Source organism: Heptranchias perlo, chromosome 39, assembly GCF_035084215.1.
Source record: "Heptranchias perlo isolate sHepPer1 chromosome 39, sHepPer1.hap1, whole genome shotgun sequence".
NCBI classification, from domain to species: Eukaryota; Metazoa; Chordata; class Chondrichthyes; order Hexanchiformes; family Hexanchidae; genus Heptranchias; species Heptranchias perlo.
In genome coordinates, this window is record NC_090363.1 from 13,311,924 (window position 1) to 13,329,931 (window position 18,008).

The 18,008-nt window shown below is 51.8% G+C and overlaps 1 protein-coding gene and 1 long non-coding RNA gene across 2 annotated transcripts; one reads left to right on the plus strand and one right to left on the minus strand.

Annotated features, from left to right (window-relative positions):
* bbs10 (Bardet-Biedl syndrome 10) lies at positions 1 to 11,806 on the minus strand. The gene is made up of 4 exons (XM_067974109.1): positions 11,464 to 11,806; positions 9,646 to 9,768; positions 7,048 to 7,260; positions 1 to 2,417 (listed from the first exon to the last, which is right to left on the minus strand). The coding sequence occupies exons 3-4, from the start codon at positions 7,236 to 7,238 to the stop codon at positions 746 to 748; spliced, it is 1,863 nt and encodes a 620-aa protein (XP_067830210.1). The 5' UTR covers positions 7,239 to 7,260; positions 9,646 to 9,768; positions 11,464 to 11,806; the 3' UTR covers positions 1 to 745.
* Positions 11,807 to 12,192: 386 nt separating this feature from the next.
* Positions 12,193 to 14,779, plus strand: LOC137304946 (uncharacterized). The gene is made up of 2 exons (XR_010958655.1): positions 12,193 to 12,263; positions 13,560 to 14,779. It is a non-coding gene; the product is annotated as an uncharacterized lncRNA (long non-coding RNA).
* The last annotated feature ends 3,229 nt before the right edge of the window (positions 14,780 to 18,008 follow it).

Genomic DNA, 18,008 nt, shown 5'->3' on the forward strand with positions numbered 1-18,008 from the left:
TCCCTCCCTTTCATTCTTCTGGTCATTTGTTTATTCTTTTATAAAAATTCCCGGTTTAAATTCTCCAGGAGTTGGATAAATGCTTGAAAAGGAGAAATTTGCAGGGCTTACGGGAAAGAGCAGAGGGAGGGCGACTAATTGGATAGCTCTTGCAGAGAGCCGGCACAGGCAAAATGGGCCAAATGGCCTCGTTCTGTGGTGTGAGATTCTACAAGACTGCAGTTTTTTGTTTTACAGAAGGGTGTCGGGCCCGCCCGGTGATGGGTTCGCCCCGGTGTCGGCCTCTCCTGGTGTCGGGCCCGCCCGGTGATGGACTCTCCCTGGTGTCGGCCTATCCTGGTGTCGGACTCTCCCCGGTGATGGACTCTCCCTGGTGTCGGCCTCTCTTGGTGTCGGGCCCGCCCGGTGATGGACTCTCCCTGGTGTCGGCCTCTCCTGGTGTCGGCGCTCTCCCCAGTGATGGACTCTCCCCGGTGTCGGCTTCTCCTGGTGTCGGGCCTGTCCGGTGATGGACTCTCCCTGGCGTTGGCCTCTCCCCGGTGTCGGCCTCTCCCCGGTGACGGCATGCTCCTGGTGTCGGCCTCTCCCCGGTGACGGCATGCTCCTGGTGTCGGCCTCGCCCGGTGACGGCATGCTCCTGGTGTCGGCCTCGCCCGGTGACCCCTCTAACCCTCTGCGTTGGGCTCTCCCGGTGACGGCCCTCTCCCCGGTGATGCCTCGCCCGGTGACGGCCCCGGATTCCAGCCTACTCGGATTCCTCGCTCGCCGGCTGCGGTTTCTTCCCGAGTTTGCCCCGGACGGCGATGGCTCGGTCGACGGTCAGCAGGCTCCTCAGGCACTGCAGCGCCGAAATCAGCAGGTGCCGTTTGGAGGCCACCACCTCCAGGGGCCCCTCGTTCACCGGCGGCCCCCCTCCCGCCCCGAGACCGGCGGTGAAGTCGGCGTGAAGCCGGAGGAAGTCCCGGCCCCGCCCGGCCTGGGAGTGAACGTGCCGGGGGATGTTGAGCAAGGCGTCCGCCACCACGGTGCACGCCGCCCTGGTGTCGGGCCGCTGCCGGCTCTCGGCGTCACGCCGGAGGTAGTGGTGCATCAGGAACTCAAAGGCGCCGCCCGGGGGCAGCACGCTCCCGGCAGGCACGGCACCATCGCTCGGGTCCCCCTCCCGGGCACTGGCTGCCGGATCTGCCGACCGGCAGCGGTCGACTCCCTCTGCCGGAGTCTCGGACTCGGTGTCCTGGATCCTCTTGCTGTTGGCACCCGCCTGGCCCTCCGTTTCATCTTCGGCTCTCCCCAGCTCCCCGGCCCCGCGTCTCTCGCTCCCCTTCCCCAGCCCGCTGTCTTTCCCCCTCGCCCCCGACTCCGGCGGCAGCAGCAGCCGCAGCAGCTTGAAGGCCCCGTGGACTGCGTCGCGATGCTGCGCGGCCTGCCCCTGGACCGGGGCGCACAGCACCAGGCAGTGGGGTCTGAAACCGTCCCTGGCCTGGAATCCCACCAGAACCTGCCCGAGCGGCCCTGGCCGGCAGAAGGTGGCCAGGACGGTGTGGGAGAGCTGAGCCCCCCTGGCCCGAGAGAGGGGGGCCGCGCCCGTCAGCCTCCTCACCAGGCCCAGCTCCTCCCCCGACAGGCCCTGAACCACCGAGACCCCGTGTTGCTGGGCTAACTCGAGCACGCAGCCCGGCTGCTGGGGGCCTGAGAGCAGCAGCCGCACCCCCAGCCCCCGCAGGCCAGCCACGGCCTCCTCTGCCCTACTCCGGGCCCAGGCTCGGGCCTCCGCCAGGTCCTGGGCCCTCTCCAGCCTCAAGGTGCAGCCAGCCTGGCTCAGGGGGGGCAGCAGGCTGCAGGTGACCACCAGCACCCTCATCTCCCCCTCGGCCTGGCAGAGCACGGCCAGGCCCCGGCCCAGCGCCAGGCCCTCCAGCACCCTGGTGCGGCCCACGGGGAGGCCGGTCACCGTGCAGTGCAGGCCTGAGAAGCATTCGTCGGCGAGGCCCAGGGCCGTCTCCACGCCCCCCTCAGGGGGAGCCAGGCAGCCCAGGAGCTCGAGGGTGACCCGGGTGAGGACGGGGCCGTGGGCACTGCCCGCCTTGCCGCTGAAGTAAGGCCCCAGCACCCGGGCCGCCTGCCCCCTGGGGAGCTGGGACCGGCCCCGGGAGAAGGAGAGGGCCGAGGAGCAGTGAGGGGCCAGCTGACGCCCCATCACCCGGTCCAGGACCTCCACCTCCAGCCTGGCCAGGCCCAACGCCAGCCTGGCCTGCTGCGCTCGGGCTCTCTGCCCTCTGCTCCCCCCCACCCCAGCGGGGCCTTCCCCTCCCGTCTGGGCCTGCACTCCCCGCAGCAACGCGGCCAGCAGCAGGATGAAGGACTTGGCTCCGTCTCCAGTCGAGCTGCAGTGGGCTAACACACACTGAACCATCAACCTGGGGAAAACAAGGAGAATTACACCGAGTTACATTGAATGCACAGCACAGAAACAGGCCATTCGGCCCAACTGGTCTATGCTGTTGTTTATGCTCCACACGAGCCTCCTCCCTCCCGAATTCATCTCACCCTGTCACCTTATCCTTCTATTCCTTTCTCCCTCATGTGTTTATCCAGCTTCCCCTTAAATGTATCTATGTGCGGAACCACAAGAGATGGGTGAGATCCTGAATGAATATTTCACATCGGTATTTACGGTTGAGAAAGGCATGGATGTTAGGGAACTTGGGGAAATAAATAGTGATGTCTTGAGGAGTGTACATATTACAGAGAGGGAGGTGCTGGAAGTCTTAACGCGCATCAAGGTAGATAAATCTCCGGGACCTGATGAAATGTATCCCAGGACGTTATGGGAGGTTAGGGAGGAAATTGCGGGTCCCCTAGCAGAGATATTTGAATCATCCACCGCTACAGGTGAGGTGCCTGAAGATTGGAGGGTAGCAAATGTTGTGCCTTTGTTTAAGAAGGGCGGCAGGGAAAAGCCTGGGAACTACAGACCGGTGTGCCTGACATCTGTAGTGGGTAAGTTGTTCGAGGGTATTCTGAGGGACAGGATCGACAGGCATTTGGAGAGGCAGGGACTGATCAGGAACAGTCAGCATGGTTTTGTGAGAGGAAAATCATGTCTCACGAATTTGATTGAGTTTTTTGAAGGGGTAACCAAGAAGATAGATGAGGGCTGTGCAGTAGACGTGGTCTACATGGACTTCAGCAAAGCATTTGACAAGGTACCACATGGTAGGTTGTTACATAAGGTTAAATCTCATGGGATCCAAGGTGAGGTAGCCAATTGGATACAAAATTGGATTGACGACAGAAGACAGAGGGTGGTTGTAGAGGGTTGTTTTACAAACTGGAGGCCTGTGACCAGCGGTGTGCCTCAGGGATTGGTGCTGGGTCCGTTGTTATTTGTTATTTATATTAATGATTTGGATGAGAATTTAGGAGGCATGGTTAGTAAGTTTGCAGATGACACCAAGATTGGTGGCATTGTGGACAGTGAAGAAGGTTATCTAGGATTGCAACGGGATCTTGATAAATTGGGCCAGTGGGCCGATGAATGGCAGATGGAGTTTAATTTAGATAAATGTGAGGTGATGCATTTTGGTAGATCGAATCGGGCCAGGACCTACTCCGTTAATGGTAGGGCGTTGGGGAGAGTTATAGAACAAAGAGATCTCGGAGTACAGGTTCATAGCTCCTTGAAAGTGGAGTCACAGGTGGATAGGGTGGTGAAGAAGGCATTCAGCATGCTTGGTTTCATTGGTCAGAACATTGAATACAGGAGTTGGGATGTCTTGTTGAAGTTGTACAGGACATTAGTAAGGCCACACTTGGAATACTGTGTACAGTTCTGGTCACCCTATTATAGAAAGGATATTATTAAACTAGAAAGAGTGCAGAAAAGATTTACTAGGATGCTACCGGGACTTGATGGTTTGACTTATAGGGAGAGGTTGGATAGACTGAGACTTTTTTCCCTGGAGAGTAGGAGGTTTAGGGGTGATCTTATAGAAGTCTATAAAATAATGAGGGGCATAGATAAGGTAGATAGTCAAAATCTTTTCCCAAAGGTAGGGGAGTCTATAACGAGGGGGCATAGATTTAAGGTGAGAGGGGAGAGATACAAAAGGGTCCAGAGGGGCAATTTTTTCACTCAAAGGGTGGTGAGTGTCTGGAACGAGCTGCCAGAGGCAGTAGTAGAGGCGGGTATAATTTTGTCTTTTAAAAAGCATTTGGACAGTTACACGGATAAGATGGGTATAGAGGGATATGGGCCAAGTGCAGGCAATTGGGACGAGCTTGGTGGTATAAACTGGGCGACATGGACATGTTGGGCCGAAGGGCCTGTTTCCATGTTGTAAACTTCTATGATTCTATGATATTCGCCTCAACCATTCCCTGTGATAGTGAGTTCCCCACTCTCACCACTCTCTGGATAAACAAGTTTCTCCTGAATTCTCTGGAAAATATATCAGTCCCTGAGATTGTGAGCCCAGGGGGGTTTGATCAATAGGGGTACAGAGTTTTTTTTTATTCGTTCATAGGATGTGGGCGTCGCTGACGAGGCCGGCATTTATTGCCCATCCCTAATTGCCCTTGAGAAGGTGGTGGTGAGCCGCCTTCTTGAACCGCTGCAGTCCGTGTGGTGACGGTTCTCCCACAGTGCTGTTAGGAAGGGAGTTCCAGGATTTTGACCCAGCGACGATGAAGGAACGGCGATATATTTCCAAGTCGGGATGGTGTGTGACTTGGAGGGGAACGTGCAGGTGGTGTTGTTCCCATGTGCCTGCTGCCCTTGTCCTTCTAGGTGGTAGAGGTCGCGGGTTTGGGAGGTGCTGTCGAAGAAGCCTTGGCGAGTTGCTGCAGTACATCCTGTGGATGGTACACACTGCAGCCACTGTGCGCCGGTGGTGAAGGGAGTGAATGTTTAGGGTGGGGGAGGGAGCGGGTTTTTAAAATGGGGGAACCAACACGAGGGAAAAACCGACTTGACCTCGTCCTCACCAATTTACCTATCGCAGATGCACCTGTCCATGACAGTATTGGAAGGAGTGAACTCCAAGTCACACACCATCCCGACTTGGAAATATATCGCCGTTCCTTCATCGTCGCTGGGTCAAAATCCTGGAACTCCCTTCCTAACAGCACTGTGGGAGAACCTTCACCACACGGACTGCAGCGGTTCAAGAAGGCGGCTCACCACCACCTTCTCAAGGGCAATTAGGGATGGGCAATAAATGTTGGCCTTGCCAGCCCACACCCCAAGAATTAATAATAATAAAGAAAAATTTGTACAAAACACTGGTGAGGCCACAGTTTAGAGTGGGGTGTGCCATTTTGGGTGCTCCGGGACTATTAAGCCATAGAGAGCGTACAGTGTAGATTCAGGATGGAGAACTATACCAGTCTCAGACTAGAGAGTGGGATGATTCCTGGAAGTCTAAGAGGAGATTTAATCGAGGTTTTCTTGACTCACCGCACTCTGTGTGGTGAAGATGCTCCCATGGTGCTGATATGATGTGGAGATGCCGGTGATGGACTGGGGTTGACAAATGTAAGGAATCTTACAACACCAGGTTATAGTCCAACTGTTTTATTTGAAAATCACAAGCTTTCGGAGGCTTTCTCCTTCGTCAGGTGAGCGAGTGTGGGATTCCATGGAAGGTTACCGCATTTATATTCAGAGAACAATACCTGGTGATTACAGATAATCTTTCCAACTGCCTGTTGTCAAGGCAATCAAAGTGTTCAGACAGAGTGATGTTACCTACAGGACCACCGAGTACACAAACGGCCAGAACACAAAACAGAGAGAGAGAGGGAGAGAAACATCCGAAAGGAAGAGAAAGACAGAGAATGACCCGTTGTATTAAAAACAGATAACTTTTTTTGCTGGTGGGGTTACGTGTAGCGTGACATGAACCCAAGATCCCGGTTGAGGCCGTCCTCATGGGTGCGGAACTTGGCTATCAATTTCTGTTCGACGATTTTGCGTTGTCGTGTGTCTCGAAGGCCGCCTTGGAGTACGCTTACCCGAAGATCGGTGGCTGAATGTCCTTGACTGCTGAAGTGTTCCCCGACTGGGAGGGAACCCTCCTGCCTTCGAGACACACGACAACGCAAAATCGTCGAACAGAAATTGATAGCCAAGTTCCGCACCCATGAGGACGGCCTCAACCGGGATCTTGGGTTCATGTCACGCTACACGTAACCCCACCAGCAAAAAAAAGTTATCTGTTTTTAGCACAACGGGTCATTCTCTGTCTTTCTCTTCCTTTCAGATGTTTCTCTCTCCCTCTCTCTCTCTGTTTTGTGTTCTGGCCGTTTGTGTACTCGGTGGTCCTGTAGGTAACATCACTCTGTCTGAACACTTTGATTGCCTTGACAACGGGCAGTTGGAAAGATTATCTGTAATCACCAGGTATTGTTCTCTGAATATAAATGTGGTAACCTTCATGGAATCCCACACTCGCTCACCTGACGAAGGAGAAAGCCTCCGAAAGCTTGTGATTTTCAAATAAAACAGTTGGACTATAACCTGGTGTTGTAAGATTCCTTACAATGGTGCTGATAGGCGGGGACTTGTTCATTGTCGCCATTTAATACAATGGAGTGGCTCAGTGGGATATTTCAACCATGATGGTGTGGGACTGGAGTCACAAGTAGGCCCAGACCGGGTAAAGACGGCAGGTTTCCTTCCCCAAAGGGGATTAGTGACCCAGTTGGGTTTTGACCACAATCTGGCAGCTTCACAGTCACTTTTACTGATATCAGCTTCTTAAATCATCAGATTTTTGAAACTGAATTCAGATTCTCAAACTACCCTGGTGGGATTTGAACCTGTGATCTCCAGAGGCCTGGATTACGAGTCCAGTGATGTCACCGCTACACCGCCCTATAACGCAGGCGACAGGGGTCGTGGACAGAGCCGAGGGAAGGATTGAACCTCAGACCACAAGTTTGGCCGCAGCCCTGTGCTCTCAGATACCCTGAGGAGTGACTGCTCCCGACAGACAGAGCTCAGGCCTGGGCCCCCCCCCCGCCTGGACTGGTAGCACGAGTTACCTGGCTGCAGGGTGCTCGAGCAGCAGGGACTGCAAAATCCAGCTCCCGTCCCTGGTGATGAGGATCTCTCCGCAGGCTCTGACGAACAGCACCTGGCCTGCGTCAGGCCCAAAGCAGCGCGCGACGATGTTCTCCAGGGTTTCTGCTATGTGAACCAGGCTTCCAATGTCCATCACACACTCGGGCTGCATCTCCACACAACACATTCCCAACCTGGAGAAAAAGAACAGAGGAAACCTGCTCACTGGGGTGCGGGGCAGAGTCATGGGGGGGTGATTTTAAACCCCAAGGACGGGTGGGTTGGGGGCGGGCGGGCGGGAGTTGAAAATAGTTGTTTTTTGGGTCACGACCGCAACCCCGGCTTTATTTCCGGGTTTAACGTCGGCGAGTAAAAGTCCAGGCTTCTCACCGGGAACGCAAAGTCCGAAAATTTTGCGGTCGCCACCCAAAAAAACAACTATTTTCAACTCCCGCCCGCCCCCAACCCACCTGTTCTTGGGGATCTTGCACTTGTCACAGTGAGACCTGACAGTGCTGGGGACTGGAAGAGTTGAACCACTGTCCCATCAAACACTCCCAGAGCAGGTACAGCACGGGTTCGATACAGAGTAAAGCTCCCTCTACACTGTCCCATCAAACACTCCCAGGGCAGGTACAGCATGGGTTCGATACAGAGTAAAGCTCCCTCTACACTGTCCCATCAAACACTCCCAGGGCAGGAACAGCACGGGTTCGATACAGAGTAAAGCTCCCTCTACACTGTCCCATGAAACACTCCCAGGGCAGGAACAGCACGGGTTCGATACAGAGTAAAGCTCCCTCTACACTGTCCCATCAAACACTCCCAGGGCAAGTACAGCACGGGTTAGATACAGAGTAAAGCTCCCTCTACACTGTCCCATCAAACACTCCCAGGGCAGGTACAGCACGGGTTAGATACAGAGTAAAGCTCCCTCTACACTGTCCCATCAAACACTCCCAGGGCAGGTACAGCACGGGTTCGATACAGAGTAAAGCTCCCTCTACACTGTCCCATCAAACACTCCCAGGGCAAGTACAGCATGGGTTAGATACAGAGTAAAGCTCCCTCTACACTGTCCCATCAAACACTCCCAGGGCAGGTACAGCACGGGTTAGATACAGAGTAAAGCTCCCTCTACACTGTCCCATCAAACACTCCCAGGGCAGATACAGCCCGGGTTAGATACAGAGTAAAGCCCCCTCTGCACTGTCCCATCAAACACTCCCAGGGCAGGTACAGCACGGGTTCGATACAGAGTAAAGCTCCCTCTACACTGTCCCATCAAACACTCCCAGGGCAGGTACAGCACGGGTTAGATACAGAGTAAAGCTCCCTCTACACTGTCCCATCAAACACTCCCAGGGCAGGTACAGCACGGGTTCGATACAGAGTAAAGCTCCCTCTACACTGTCCCATCAAACACTCCCAGGGCAGGTACAGCACGGGTTCGATACAGAGTAAAGCTCCCTCTACACTGTCCCATCAAACACTCCCAGGGCAGGTACAGCACGGGTTAGATACAGAGTAAAGCTCCCTCTACACTGTCCCATCAAACACTCCCAGGGCAGATACAGCCCGGGTTAGATACAGAGTAAAGCCCCCTCTGCACTGTCCCATCAAACACTCCCAGGGCAGGTACAGCACGGGTTCGATACAGAGTAAAGCTCCCTCTACACTGTCCCATCAAACACTCCCAGGGCAGGTACAGCACGGGTTAGATACAGAGTAAAGCTCCCTCTACACTGTCCCATCAAACACTCCCAGGGCAGGTACAGCACGGGTTAGATACAGAGTAAAGCTCCCTCTACACTGTCCCATCAAACACTCCCAGGGCAGGTACAGCACGGGTTCGATACAGAGTAAAGCTCCCTCTACACTGTCCCATCAAACACTCCCAGGGCAGGTACAGCACGGGTTCGATACAGAGTAAAGCTCCCTCTACACTGTCCCATCAAACACTCCCAGGGCAGGTACAGCACGGGTTAGATACAGAGTAAAGCTCCCTCTACACTGTCCCATCAAACACTCCCAGGGCAGATACAGCCCGGGTTAGATACAGAGTAAAGCCCCCTCTGCACTGTCCCATCAAACACTCCCAGGGCAGGTACAGCACGGGTTAGATACAGAGTAAAGCTCCCTCTACACTGTCCCATCAAACACTCCCAGGGCAGGTACAGCACGGGTTAGATACAGAGTAAAGCCCCCTCTGCACTGTCCCATCAAACACTCCCAGGGCAGGTACAGCACGGGTTAGATACAGAGTAAAGCCCCCTCTGCACTGTCCCATCAAACACTCCCAGGGCAGGTACAGCACGGGTTAGATACAGAGTAAAGCTCCCTCTACACTGTCCCATCAAACACTCCCAGGGCAGGTACAGCACGGGTTAGATACAGAGTAAAGCTCCCTCTGCACTGTCCCACCAAACACTCCCAGGGCAGGTACAGCACAGGTTCGATACAGAGTGTCTTGGGTAGTGATCAAGAGGGGAAATGTTTGCTGATTGCTCCCCTCACCCCCGATACCCAGGGGTCTGAACCACTTTGGGGGGTAATGGCAGTTCCCACAGGTAGCTCACCTCCGCACTCAGAGAAAGTGTTGGCGAGAACTGTTCCCAACAGGTCAGCTGATGCCTCACCGTTGTCAGGCCGGCGATGATATCCTGTGCTGGCAGTTAGATTCAAAAGTCACTCTATCCAGTCTGTGAAAAATAAAATCACAAGTGAGACTCGATTATGAAAACATTTCATCGAAAAAGAAATTGCATTTGTATAGCGCCTTCCTCGACCTCAGGATGTCCCAAAGCATTTTTCAGCCAATGACGTACTTTTGAAATGTAGTTACCGTTGTAATGCTGGAAACATGGTGCCAATTTACGCACAGCAAGATCCCACAAACAGCCATGTGATAATGACCGGATAATCTGTGTTAGCGAAGGGATAAATATTGGCCCAGGACACTGGGGGGGGTGCAGGGCAGGGGAGGGAACTCCCCTGCTCTTCTTCGAAATGATGTGGAGATGCCGGTGATGGACTGGGGTGGACAAATGTAAGGAATCTTACAACACCAGGTTATAGTCCAACAAATTTATTTTAAAATCACAAGCTTTCGGAGATTATCTCCTTCGTCAGATGATTGAATGAAAAGGTTCTCAAATCGCATATCTTATACGATGTTGGGACAGCATCACACCAATCAAAAGGTGTCGTTGTTATTCAAACAGGCCAGTCACGGAGAACAGAACGTCCCAGTACACTCGATATACATTGTGTCTTTTACACAGGCAAGCAGAAAGAAACTTAAAATGGCAGAGAGAGAGAGAGAATTTTAAAAAACATATAAATTTTTTCCCCCTTTTTGCTGGTGGGGTTACGTGTAGCGTGACATGAACCCAAGATCCCGGTTGAGGCCGTCCTCATGGGTGCGGAACTTGGCTATCAACTTCTGCTCGACGATTTTGCGTTGTCGTGTGTCTCGAAGGCCGCCTTGGAGAACGCTTACCCGAAGATCGGTGGCTGAATGTCCTTGACTGCTAAAGTGTTCCCCGACTGGGAGGGAACCCTCCTGTTTGGCGATTGTTGCGCGGTGTCCGTTCATCCGTTGTCGCAGCGTCTGCATGGTCTCGCCAATGTACCATGCTCCGGGGCATCCTTTCCTGCAACGTATGAGGTAAACAACGTTGGCCGAGTCACAGGAGTATGAACCATGTACCTGGTGGGTGGTGTCCTCTCGTGTGAACTGGGACGTTCTGTTCTCCGTGACTGGCCTGTTTGAATAACAACGACACCTTTTGATTGGTGTGATGCTGTCCCAACATCGTATAAGATATGCGATTTGAGAACCTTTTCATTCAATCATCTGACGAAGGAGATAATCTCCGAAAGCTTGTGATTTTAAAATAAATTTGTTGGACTATAACCTGGTGTTGTAAGATTCCTTACATTCTTCGAAATAGCAGCCGTGAGATCTTTTACGTCCACCTGAGAGGGGCAGACGGCGGGGGGCCTCGGTTTGACGCCTCATCCGAAAAGCGGCACCTCCGACAGTGCGGCACCTCCCTCGGTACCGGCACCGGTGGAGCCTCAGCCTGGATGTCGCGCTCGAGTCTCCGGAGCGATCCCTGAACCCACGACCTCCGGTCTCAGAGGCGAGAGCGCCGCCCGCCGAGCGGCTGACAGCCCCGTTGGTCAGTCGGTTGGCAGAAGCGAAGGGGGTTTTTTTTTTAAAAAAATCGGGTTCGCCAGAGAGGTCAATAGCGGCGCTCGGGTGGGGGACGGCCCTTCAGCACCGCCTCCGGTATTTGGTCGACGGGGCACACGGGAGATATTCGACTCGGGGAGGCAGCGCCGAGAGGAGCGAGCGAGCGGCAGAGAACTGAGTTACGGGAAACAACCACCTGCGTTTATGTAGCGCCTTTGACGGAGGACAACGTCCCGGGGCGGTTCGCGGGGGCGATTATCAGACAACATTCGACACCGAGCCACATAAGGAGACATTAGGTCAGGTGAGCCAAAGATTGGTCAAGGTGAGAGAGGCTGGGAGGGAATTCCAGAGCTCAGGGCCCCAGTGCCTCATCAAAGGGTGAATTTGACACCGGCCGATCGCCGAATTAAACCCCCTGGGGCCCCGGGCGCGGCCTTTTCCCCCAGGCCGCCGCTGACCTTTCACCTCAGGCCGCCGCCTCTGACCCCGGTGAATTTGACCCAATTTGTTTCCTTCGCTCAGGCGGCTCCCCGGACAGCCCGGCTCGGCACGTGACCGAGGCGCGACGTCATGGATTCGTCACGTGACGGACCCTGCGCTCTTCACCGCCATCTTAGTACAGGAGAGAACGGGCAAAGGGCGCTGGGGAAGCCATATTCGTAAAGGGTGCGTGCCCGCCATGTTGGTAAAGGGCGATTGGCAGCCATGTTCATAAAGGACAGGGAGCAGCCATGTTCGTCAAGGGCGATTGGCAGCCATGTTAAGGGCGCTGGGCCGCCATGTTCGTAAAGGACGCTGTGCCAGCCATGTTGGTAAAGGGTAATTGGCAGCCATGTTCATAAAGGACAGGGAGCAGCCATGTTCGTCAAGGGCGATTGTCAGCTCTGTTGAGAGCGCTGGGCAGCCATGTTGGTAAAGGGCGATGTGCCGCCATGTTGGTAAAGGCAGTGGGCAGCCTTGTTCACAAAGGGAGGCCCAGCCTTCAGCGGCCAGGTTAGTGAAGAAAGTCAATAATTTATGCCTGAAAAGTTAATCTGCCTACAGATGCTTTTTCTAAATTAAAACAACAAGGAGACACAGGGTTGCCCCAGTGTCATCAAACAAAAACAAAGTAAGGTGCCCCCTTTTTAGAGGGGCACAACTAACATAAAACAAAATCATAAAACTAAGAAAAATTCCAACTTAACTAATAATATTATTCCCGGTGGGCACCAAACCCTCCAGTTCCTGCGGTGCCCATCAGTCGTGGAAGGCCTCGAGCCTCTACACATGCTGACTGACCCACCGAGTGAATTTTCAGGTTTTGTTTGGGATTTCCAACGTCTGCGTTCTTTTGGTAAAGGGAGACTCCTCCGTGCCACCAATAACCTGCAAGAGAGAAGCTCAGAGATCCAAATTGAAAGTCCACCCATCTCTACAGGAGGTTGTTGAATAGAACATGGTCCCAAGACTCTCCAGTTGATAGAAGCACAGAAGGATGGGACTGGGTTGACAGAAACAGGCAGTTTTGAGTAGTTGAGAGACCATAGATGCAAGATTTGGAAAAAGAAAGAAAGACGTGTATTTCTACAGCAGGACATCCCAAAGCGCTTTACAGCCAATTAAGTACTTTTGAAGTATAGTAGCGGCAGCCAATTTGCACACAGCAAGATCCCACAAACAGCAATGCGATAAATGGCCAGGTAATCTGTTGTTTTAGTGATGCTGGTTGAGGAATAAATATTGGCCAGGACACTGGGGAGAACTCCCCTGCTCTTCTTCAAAATAGTGCCATGGGATCTTTTACAGCCACCTGAGAGGGCAGACAGGGCCTCAGTTTAACATCGCATCTGAAAGACAGCATCTCTGACAGTGGAGCGTCTGCATGGATTTTGTGCTTAAGTCTCTAGAGTGGGACTTGAACCCATAAATCTTCTGACTCGGAGGTGGCACTGAGCCACGACTGACACCACAGAAAACCATGGCCAGTTGTGAGGATGCAGAATTTACTTCTCGGGTTAGTGGTTGAGGCAGACACTATGTCAGGTGGAAGAAGGAAAAGGGGGTGAAGGCATGTGGGAACAGGGTGGGTAAATGTGATTAGGACTATTTGCTCTCATGGTAAATGCTGACACGGACTGGTCGGGCCGAATGGCCTGTTTCCATTGTGACTTGTGTGCATTATCCGGCATTGAGCGGCCAAGTTAGTAATGGGGACCAGTGCAATCCTGAAACGTGAATCTGTCTTTTATCTTTTTAGTTGTTGATGTACCTGTTGTATAATTCCAGCAACTTCTGTTTTTATTTCAGGCCTCCGTCATTGGTAAAGAGAGGCCCCCCTCTCTTCCTCACCTGCATGCTGCCCCTCGGCAACATGATCCAAATCCATGGGGTTAGTTTCCTTCTGTATTAAATCCGACCCTGACTCCTCGTGGGGGGTGAAGAGTTCTTTATTGAGGTGATCAAACCAAGCACAAATGAAAATCATTACAACACTCATGCCATACTTAACAGAAGAAAATGAGCCCATTCTCTTCTGAGTGGAGATGCTCGACCTGCTAAGATGTTTCCTTCTCCTTTGTGGCTTCTTCCTTACCTCAGGACCTCTTACAAATCACCTGTACTTACACTGGTCTTGTAATCGGTACTGGCCCGACCTTTTGCACCTGGAGCCTCAAAATGTGACGTTTTTCCAACATAACAAGGTCAGGGAAGACAAGGTTGATTGGTTATTGTCAGCTGGATGAGTTTGGACTGGAGGGAGACGAGGCCAATCAACCACGAGCGGCTTATCTCAACAGGCCAATTTCTTTAAGAGACAGGACATTGTCCAGAGCTACAGTGATTAAGATAAGGCGGGTCGACCATGAGCAGCTTATCTCAACAAAGCATTCTTACTAAATTCTTTTAAAGATATTGCATCGAAACCACAGCACAGCAACAGGCCATTCGGCCCAACTGGTCTATGCCAGCTTCTATGCTCCATACGAGCCTCCTCCCTCCCTACTTCATCTAACCCTATTGGTTTATCCTTCTATTCCTTTCCCCCTCATTTGCTTACCTAGTTTCCCCTTAAATGCCCCTATGCTATTTGCCTGAACTACTCCTTGTGGGAGCGAGTTCCACATTCTCACCACTCTCTGGGTAAAGATGTTTCTCCAGAATTCCTTATTGGATTTATTATCTATAACCTTTACTTTTGGACTCATCCACAACTGTTTCATTGCCAGGCATATTAAAATGATATGTGCTTCACAACTCCCTGGGCTCTTGCTTGAAAGTTCCTTGACCTGGTCATACTTACACTTTGTATGATGTTGACATGCACTCGACCCCTGCACTATGCCCCTTGACCTCTCTTGACGCTCAGTCCGACATTGGAACGTGGTCATGGGATAAAGGAAACGTTGCCAACACCTCCAGGATTGCCCGGGAGTCTCCAGGAATTGTAGATCAATCTCCAGGACACTGCAGTGAGCAAATCCGGGTGAAAAGTTATAAGGGGCATTAAAAAAATGTTTCAAAAATAATTTTTCTTTGTCCACTTTTTTCTCTTAACAATTTTATTAGTTATAAAAATTTCGGTCATGGGGAAATCAAGGCTGTTTGACGGACAGTGAATAATCATCCAATCGGAATGATTATTAAGAATGAAGAATCTGTTCGTTGGGCAATTGGCCGTGGGAAGGCGGGGCTTCCTGAGGATGGACATATCGGGCGACCAATGGAGGGAGTGTAGGGGGCGGGGCAGTTGAAGGTGGGAGGTCATGAGATGAAACCTCCAGGAATTCGTCCAACCAGAGTTGGCGGTCTTCGGTGGAGAGGTAGGTGAGGAAAACTGCTGGTATACACACGGAAGCTGATGCTGTCGCCCTGGGTGGGGGGCAGCACGTCGCGGAGGAAGAGGAGGGGTCTCGAGGGGAGGGGAGCTGGTTTTTGCCTGGTGTAAGTTCCATGGAGCAGTGGAGGAGAGTGGCCAGGACCACCCTGTCAAACTCTGCGGAGGGCTTGAGGGGGAGAAATAAGGGCATCGTACCTCATTCCCATTGAGGAAAGGTTTGGAACGTCAAGCGGACTCTGTTACGCTGGAGGTCTCCTCACCTTATTGTCCAGAAGATGATTCTGAGCCCATGCTGTCCGCAGATCGGACTCTGGCTCCTTTACTCAGGTTCCTCCTACCATAATCTGTTGATGCTTCACCAAGATATTAATTGGTTCTGTGAGACCTGACGGAGATTCAGATTGGTATCGAACTCAGCTGCTGTCATGATATAAGTGGCTTTCATGCTAATGTGGATTGGCAGTCCCGTTACCAGAAGCTGCCTGAAATTGGGAATATCTAGAACCCTTTGCAGCTGCTTTAATTTCCCAGCTCCCTGAAAGAAAAAAAAACTTGCATTTATATAGCACCTTTCACCACCTCAGGATGTCCCAAAGCACCTTGCAGTCAATGAAGTACTTTTTGAAGTGTAGTCACTGTTGTAATATAGGAAACGCGGCAGCCAATTTGCGCACAGCAAGCTCCCACAAACAATGACCAGATAACCTGTTTTTTTAGTGATATTGGTTGAGGGATAAAAGTTGACCTGAGTACCAGTGAACACTCACCTGCTCTTCTTTGAAATAGTGCTATGGGATCTTTTACATCCACCTGCAGGGCCTTTAGCATCTCAACCAAAAGACAGCATCTCCAACAGTGCAGCACCTCCCTCAGTATTGCACTGGAGTCTCAGCCTGGATTATGTGCTGAAGGCTCTGGAGTGGGATTTGAACCCATAACCTTCTGACTCAGAGACAAACTACTACTTACTGAGCCACAGCAACACTTGTATAGGTAGTGGGCATAATGAGGGACTCCATGAAGGTTCAGTCCTTATGTAAAGTCGTTTGTCATGATACAAAGTAAACAGCTGAGATTTTTGGAACTTTTATTGCTTTGGAACAGATGGTGTAAACTTAAGTGATGTATTGTAATGTGCTGATCCAGTTTTGTTTCTATAATCTTACCTCTTGATTGACATGAATTAGTGCTTCTTAGCCTGAACGACTGAGTCTAGCTGTGCCATGTTTTCTGTCAGAGTGGGGAGATCCGGAGCATTTGGAAGGTAAGCCATGGGTAAGGAGCATTTGGACATGGGCCTGAATTGTAACAGTGGATTATTTCAAACATCTTGGCATTCTTTTCTTGATGTCTATCCTAAAAAATTTTTAAAAATGAAACCGAGCCCAGACTGAGGGGATGAAAGTTTCCTTTGTTTGGCGGCTGTACACGAAGTGAGTTTGGGGAACTCTTGAACAAGTTCTAACTGAGCGCAGGCCCACAGAACGAAACTATTCCTAAAATTAGTACCGTGGAAAATGAAATTTATATCGAACCTTGGTTGGACCATACTTGAAGTGCTGGGTGCAGTTCTGGTCTCCATACTCCAAAAATTAGCATTGAAAGAAAGACTTGCATTTATATAGTGGCTTTCATGGCCTCAGGACGCCCCAAAGCGCTTTACAGCCAATGAGGTATTTTTGAAGTGTAGTAACTGTTGTAATGTAGGAAACACCGGGAAAAGTGCGGAAAAGATGTACAAGGAAATTTAACTTAGTTTAAACTTAGTTAAATAACTTTAAAAAGCTGCAAGTCAGTGGCAATTAATAGTTAACGGACAATCAGCTATAAGTAAGTTCCTGACTGGATGTTAGTTGTTGTGGCTGGAAGTTGACGAACCAATTGTAACTAGGGTGTGTCAGAAAGATATATCGTACAAGGATCTTTGCAAAAGCACGGAGGTATTTTATTTATTCGTTCATGGGATGTGGGCGTCGCTGGCGAGGCCGGCATTTACTGCCCATCCCTAATTGCCCTTGAGAAGGTGGTGGTGAGCCGCCTTCTTGAACCGCTGCAGTCCGTGTGGTGAAGGTTCTCCCACAGTGCTGTTAGGAAGGGAGTTCCAGGATTTTGACCCAGCGACGATGAAGGAACGGCGATATATTTCCAAGTCGGGATGGTGTGTGACTTGGAGGGGAACGTGCAGGTGGTGTTGTTCCCATGTGCCTGCTGCCCTTGTCCTTCTGGGTGGTAGAGGTCGCAGGTTTGGGAGGTGCTGTCAAAGAAGCCTTGGCGAGTTGCTGCAGTGCATCCTGTGGATGGTACACACTGCAGCCACAGTGCGGCGGTGGTGAATGGAGTGAATGTTTAGGGTGGTGGATGGGGTGCCAATCAAGCGGGCTACTTTGTCCTGGATGGTGTCGAGCTTCTTGAGTGTTGTTTGAGCTGCACTCATCCAGGCAAGTGGAGAGTATTCCATCACACTCCTGACTTGTGCCTTGTAGATGGTGAAAAGGCTTTGGGGAGTCAGGAGGTGAGTCACTCGCCACAGAATACCCAGCCTCTGACCTGCTCTTGTAGCCACAGTATTTATGTGGCTGGTCCAGTTAAGTTTCTGGTCAATGGTGACCCCCAGGATGTTGATGGTGGGGGGATTCGGCGATGGTAATGCCGTTGAATGTCAAGGGGAGGTGGTTAGACTCTTTCTTGTTGGAGATGGTCATTGCCTGGCACTTGTCTGGCGTGAATGTTACTTGCCACTTATGAGCCCAAGCCTGGATGTTGTCCAGGCCTTGCTGCATGCGGGCTCGGACTGCTTCATTATCTGAGGGGTTGCGAAAGGAACTGAACACTGTGCAATCATCAGCGAACATCCCCATTTCTGACCTTATGATGGAGGGAAGGTCATTGATGAAGCAGCTGAAGATGGTTGGGCCTAG

Bases quoted from the DNA above. Each gene is read 5' to 3' on its own strand.
- bbs10 (XM_067974109.1), bottom strand. From the start codon at position 7,238: ATGCAGCCCGAGTGTGTGATGGACATTGGAAGCCTGGTTCACATAGCA. The intron at 2,418-7,047 runs GTAACTCGTGCT...TGTTTTCCCCAG, and splicing joins CTCGAGCACCCTGCAGCCAG to GTTGATGGTTCAGTGTGTGT.